Source organism: Capsicum annuum, unplaced genomic scaffold (assembly GCF_002878395.1).
Source record: "Capsicum annuum cultivar UCD-10X-F1 unplaced genomic scaffold, UCD10Xv1.1 ctg81982, whole genome shotgun sequence".
NCBI classification, from domain to species: Eukaryota; Viridiplantae; Streptophyta; class Magnoliopsida; order Solanales; family Solanaceae; genus Capsicum; species Capsicum annuum.
The window spans coordinates 1-6913 of record NW_025892741.1 but is presented as its reverse complement, the minus strand read 5'-3'; the positions used below and the strand labels follow the sequence as shown (position 1 = coordinate 6913).

General features: G+C 37.7%; 1 protein-coding gene across 1 annotated transcript; it reads right to left on the bottom strand.

Annotated features, from left to right (window-relative positions):
* On the bottom strand, window positions 1–6732 carry LOC107855834 (TMV resistance protein N; the record flags this gene model as incomplete). The annotated part of the gene is given in 4 exon segments (XM_047405852.1): window positions 1–636; window positions 1989–2244; window positions 3293–3668; window positions 4270–6732. Coding segments are annotated over 4 exon segments (1985 nt in total), but the record flags the coding sequence as incomplete, so codon positions are not given.
* Window positions 6733–6913: the final 181 nt, after the last annotated feature.

Sequence of the window (6913 nt, the reverse complement as noted above, 5' to 3'; positions counted from 1 at the left end):
TTGGAGAGTTTCAAAAACTCTTTATCAGGAGTCTGTTTCTGAAAAGCATGCCAACTAAAAACTTCAACAGCCTCATCTTTAGCCAATTCAGGAACAGAATATAGTTGGTCATGACAACGTAGTAAATCTTGGTTTCTAGTTGTTGTAATGATTCTGCTGCCATCACCAAACCAGTCATGATTTCCAGCTAAATATTCTAATTGGTGTTCCTCATCGACATCATCGAAAACAATTAAAACTTTCCTGTGGCAAAGCCTTCTTTTTATCATATCGGCTCCCTCATAAAAACTTGATATATTCATTGATTTTTCTTTTAAGAGTCTTGAAAGAAGTGTCTTTTGCAAGTACATCAGCCCATACTTCTTTGATTCTTCTCTAATATTCGCAAGAAAACAAGACCCTTGAAATTGATGAGAAACCTTGTCAAAATATTTTCTTGCAACAGTTGTCTTCCCGATGCCTCCAATCCCCCATATTCCAACAAAACAGATATCACCTGATCGAAATTTCAGTAATGATTCTATTTCACCCATACGAGATTCAATTCCCACTAGATATTTTTCAGTTGCTGAAACAGTGTGGTGCATAGTTTGGAAGTTATCATTTATAATCTTGTCAATGGATTCTGCTTCATTCCTACATTCAGTAAAAATATAATGGTTAAACTGGGGTACACAATTGTTGGGAAATGGACTAGTGGTTTACTTATATGGACATGGGAAATGCTTCCCCAATGAGCTTGCTTTTGGGGTTAAGTTAGACCTAGGTGCCATATTTTCACAACAATAATAAAAAATGAAAAATTAGAAACATAAAAAATGTTAAAGTAGCTCTACCAATAGCATCTAAATGCACCTTGCCCAACCACCTGTTGGACCACAATTGCTGGAACAAATTGGCTTCACCGTTTGTTAGTTTTGTTTCCACACGAACAATGATATCAGCCCCTACTGTAATAGTAGATTTCTTACTAAATTCTTTTATTCTCCCTGTTTAAACCCTCACATTCCATGAAAGAATTTTGATCTTCACTGATCGTTGACTGGTATTAATTATTATTCCTCTGTTCCTTGGTTCTCCATCTTTAAACTTCATGTCGAAAGCCAGATTTCTAACCTCCTTAGAGATTGTTGTTTTGCTGGTAACATCACTGATAGACCCTTCTTTCTGATTGAAACCCTTTTTTTTTAATATCAATTTTCAGAAACATTTTGAAAGCTATTTTTTCACACCTCACTTCTGAAAGCAAACGACACATGGTCAATTGTTTTCTCTCCCAGTCTTACGTTAATATTAACTGTGAAAGGTTCAGCAGTTAATGGTCCTTTTTCCTTACTTTTGGTTAGTGAGACGCCCAACTGTCTTTCGTAGAGTTAACCCACTTTGGTCTGGCCAGAGTCCTTTAAAAGAAACTCTTTTTAGCCATGCAGTAAGACAAAGCGAACTATTCTTTCACCTTTTACTTGATTACTCTCAGTCATTTACATGGCTGTTGATTGATTTAAACAGAGTCTAGACACATTTCACCGCTACCTGCTCCACCCACCCCTGGAAAAAAACCTGTAAACGAGTCCATCTAAGGAGTATTTTAGCCCAGAAGCTTTAACCGCACATCCAATTGAATGGTCTTTTCAGACGGTAATTTGACCTTTTAAAGTAGAAGAGAGCCTTTCTATAAGTAAAAGAAGAGAGATCTTGAAATACTCTTAATTAGAGTTGGAGCTTTTTACTTATCGGAAATTGTATAAAAATCCGATCCCTTGTGTTTTCATGCTGTTCCTTTTTTATAGAGTGATGACTTTATTGAATTTTTTGGGCAACGGCGGTCGTATACAAGAAGTATGCCAGAAGTTAGAGAACCTACAAATGTTTTCATGCTACTCTTGAGCTTGTCTATTTCAAAAACTATGGAACCATTACTGTGGGTAGAATTTTCCAGAGTATATGTCCCAATAATTAAGTGAAAACTCAATGGTTCTTGTACTCACCCATTAGCAGTTTTACGAACATCCAGTCCTGCTATTCCAGTTGCTCTATGTAGAACATCCTTCCATCGCTGCACCTTCTCCAAATTATCCTTGAGATTTGTCTTGTCTTTTTCTCCGAGAGTGAGATCAGTTTTGTGGGCTAACACCTGAAAACCACACTTGAAATCTGCGTTGTGTTTGGTTACCAACTTCTCAGAATTAGCCTTGAAATCTTCCACGTGTTTTTCCAAAGCTTTAGCAAAGCTGCTTCCCTCTCCTTCACGAAGAGATTAAAATTCTTATTTCAGATATGTATTTATTAGTTATAGAAGAGAAAATATTATTTTAATGATTAGAAAAGTTTCCTTGAAAGAAATTTTATGTTTGATTTCTTGGAGTGTAAGTTCAGCGAGGTATCTCGTGAGTCTGATGTAGTTGTTAAGTTTGATACTCATTCTATCAATAAGCGTGATAGTTTTGAGTATCTAGGGTTATGATTCAGGAGAATGGAGAGATTGACGAAGATGCCACTCATCGGATTGGGGTAGGATTGGGGTAGGGTGGATAAAATGGAGGCTCGCCTCCGGGATTTTATGTGACAAAAAGGTACCTCCTAAAATTAAAAGCAAGTTCTAAAGAGTGGTGATTAGACTCTTTGTTGTATGGGGCGGAGTGTTGGCTTGTTAAGAAGGCCCACATCCAGAAGATGAAGGTGGCGAAGATGAGAATTCTTCGGTGGATGTGTGGGTGTACTAGGAAAGATAGGATTAGAAATGAGGTTATTCGAGATAAGGTGGAAGTGGCATCGGTGGAAGCCAAGATGAGGGAAACAAGGTTGAGATGGTTTGGTCATGTGATGAGGAGGGGAGCGGATGCCCCAGTGCGGAGGTGTGAGAGATTGGCTACCGAAGAAATATTGGAGGGAGATGATTAGACAGGACATGGAGCAGCTCCAGCTTACCGAGGACATGACCCTAGATAGGAAGTTGTGGAGGAGACGGATTTGGATAGAAGGTTAGTATGAGTTTAGGATGTATCTTTTGTTGTACTATTTGGTGTATCATGTATATAGTATTATTGGGTATGTTGATTTCTATGGTATTTTGTCCTTTTATTATTCCTTGTCAAGATTGTTTTATTTTGAGCCGGGGGTCTATCGGAATCAGCCTCTCTATCTCATTTCTGAGATAGTGGTATGGACTGCGTACACTTACCCTTACCCTCACCATCACCAGACCCCACTTGGTGGGAATATACTGGGCATGTTGTTGTTGTTGTTGATTAGTTATATAAGTCAGAACAGTAAATAATATCTGATGACTTACCTTTCATGCGTATATCTGATGGATCGACATTATAGAAGACAGGATATGCTTTTTGTTCCTTCTTGTCAACACATTCCATGATCATTGTAAGTTCTTCCAAGCACCAGATGGATGAAGCATAGTCCTCTGAGAAGATAATAATGGCAGTTCTTGATTCCTCAATAGCTTTCAAGAGTTCTGTTGAAATGAACTTTCCTCTTTCAAGTTTCACATCATCTTTGAATACGTTGATTCCTATGTCTTCCAGACGTTTATAAAGATGGGCAACAAAGTTATTGCGTGTATCATCTCCTCTAAAACTCAGAAAGGCATCATATTTCCATTTTTGAATCGATTCATTTTGGGGAGCCATGGGAAAAGGAAGAGTTCTGGAGATCTGCAAATACAAGCAGAATGAGGTAAACACCTGAGTTAGAGCCCAGAATTGGAAAGAAATAATGAGATAGAAGAAAAGGAAATCTCCAGGGAGCTTGACAAAACAATGATTCACACATTAACAGAGAAAAGGAAGAGGCTTGCATGTCAACTTTGCCCTCGCTGAAAAGTAAAGTAGATGACAATATTGTTATGTTCCAATCTCAAACTAATTGGGGTCAGCTATATGAACTCAAATTTATTCCGACTGTTCTAATCACAAACTATTGGGGTTGAATTAGGGTCAACTATATGAATACTCAAATTTTTTCCGTCTGACATGGACTAGTTTCACTTCAATACTCAATAATTTCTTTTTAAGACAAATTAGGGAGCTCTCTAATACAAGAGGGTTTCTATATGCTTTTTAAATGGTAAGGTGGGTCTCTATTATTTCTCTACTCACATACAAATCTCTAAACAAGTGTAACAGCACGATGAAACCTTGGACTAACTAGTTCCTATAACCTACTCAAATTGACAACTACCTTTTTAAACAAAAAATAATGCACAAGAGAAAAAAGAATGTCACCAGAATTCTTAACCATTAGAGGATCACACACCTGATTTGCAGAAAAAACATTTTCCATATCTTTTTCATGCCATAGTCTACTGCAATTCCATGGCTTGCCCCACTCAGCATCACGTGCCATTTGCTGCCCTATTTGGGCTATCGAATCATGCATCTCAACCTTTCCTTCTGAGATATACAAAAATGATCTTTTAAGGACGTGTATTCCATTTACTGACTTGAAGCCAAGTTCATCCAGCACAGTAACCACATCTTCTTTCCTTTTTCCTCTAAGGAAGCATGCAATATGAAGAAACATATTCTTGTATTCGTCGCCTAATGCATCTAGACTTAAGCTGAGTAACCTAAAAATCTTCCCATCTCTGAAATCTCTGTCTTTATATAAGGCATTTATGTGGTCTTCTGTACCTTGTCTGTAGAGAAAAGAACCCAAGACCTCTAGAGCTAAGGGTAAGCCTTTAGCATAATCTACTACACAATATGAGAGCTCTTCAAAGCCATCAACCGGAGTTCCTTGTTTAAAGGCGTGCCAACTAAAAAGTTCTAAAGCCTCATGGTTAGTCAGTTCTGGAACACGATATAGCACATCATGCTTGCTAAGTAAATCGAAGTTTCTAGTTGTTATAAGGACCCTAGTGCCATCACCGAACCAATCACGCTTTCCAACTAAATATTCCAGTTGGTGGCTGTCATCCACATCATCAAGAACAATTAGAACCTTCTTGAAGCGAAGCATTTGGCTCATCATTTCATCTCCTCTGGCAAAATTTGGTACATTCACAGAGTCTTTCTTCAAGATCTGTGAAAGAAGCTTCTGTTGCAAATGTTGTAGGCCTTCCAGTCCACTCTTTTTTAAGACACTCCTAACATTTGCAAGAAAACAACATCCTTCAAATTGACAAGAGATCACACCAAAAATTTCTCTTGCAATGGTTGTCTTCCCTACACCACCCAACCCCCATAACCCAACAAAATAAACACCTCCAGATTCAACATTCAACAACGATTTTACTTTCTCTATACGAGATTTGATTCCCACATGATATTTTGCAATACTTGTAACAAGAGAAATCTTGTCAACAATTTCCTGAATACATTCTTCAGCGTTCCTGCATCAAATAAAATAGATCAGAAAAACGAAATATTTGAAACATGATCATTTATGAAAGCATTACTCATGTTCCAGAAAATACAACATTAAAACTTCACTAAGTTAGCAAGAAACAACACCTCAATTGAGAACGAATCTTTTGTAATATCTTAGCTGGAATAGTTGTCTTTCTATGCCACACAGTGTGCACATCCTCACCAAACAAACACAGGTAAACTACATTACAAACGACCTCATTTGACCCACATAAAGTATACTTGCAGAGTATTGCGAGTTTAGCTGCAGTTAAAACAACTCATACAAGCTAAGCTCGTACAATGTTTATATAGCTGAGCTCCGTGATTACATTATCCTACACTTCTAATGAAGTATAGTAGGGCCGTCACAATAATGAACTTAACAAGAGTTGGGGTCGATCCTGTGAAGAGTGGAATGTCAAAGTGTGCGTCAAATTGTGTGATAAGCTACAATTTCGAAAATGAATCCTGAAATAAGGATTGGTTTTCAGTTACTACTACAATTTAAACTAAGAGACACTGAGGCAATGAATCAAACATGTAACATTCAATTATCAAAGAGACTTCTATTAGAATTAAAGGAACTATGACTGTTCCTCCCTTGTGTCGCTATACTATGGAGATGAAGGTAGTGAATTCAACATAATTAGGTTAGTGTTACGGCGTCAATATCTGTAGATTTTGAGAATGAAGAGAAAGCTTCTTTGCATATTTGTACATACCACGAACAAAGGCATTTATACCTAAAGTCCTATGACCAGACAAAGGAAAAGCCAGCTTTAGGATCTGAAAAAGCTATCCCCCAATGCTAGGGAAATGGGCACAGAAGAAACAGATATGGCAAATGCTCTATAGGAGGGAAGTAAAAAGGGACTATAGGAGACAAAATTAGATCGAGGATGATTGGTGTAAGACTTCACTCATTTTATGTGAGAAATAGGCAAATCTACAACAACTTCTTACCAAGCAAAATCCACAAGTGAGGCCTGGGGAGGTTAAAGTGTACGCAGACCTTACCACTACCTCGATGAGGTACAAAGGTTGTTTCCGGAAGATCCTCGGCTCAAGTGTAGCAAACAGTACAGGACATATGACAACTAACAAGGAAATGGTGTAAAATCTACGGGAAAACCATAATCAGCCACAACATAATGCGATAATCGAAATATAATGAACAACAACAATGATAGATATCTACGGCTAAACCCTAAGCTAACTCTTCAATTTTTTTAATTTTTTTTGGATGAAGTTGTAGTATTGATAAGCATCAAGAAGATGCATAAAGTTTTACAAAGAAAGCGTAACACCCCGCATTACGGGCTAGAACGAAAACCATCATTTCTACGTGTAGATGTTCCAAAAGCCATAAATCCTATGCAAATTTGGTATGTTAATCAATTATGTAGTGTGGGAACCTATTTGAGCATGAATTGAGATCATAGAGGTCCCCTAACTCAAGGTCAAGTTGAAAGCTTTCCTATCGTTCGAGTTTTAGTGAGCGTCGAAACTTGAGTCAACTTCAGTAGACCATAACTCCTTGTATATGA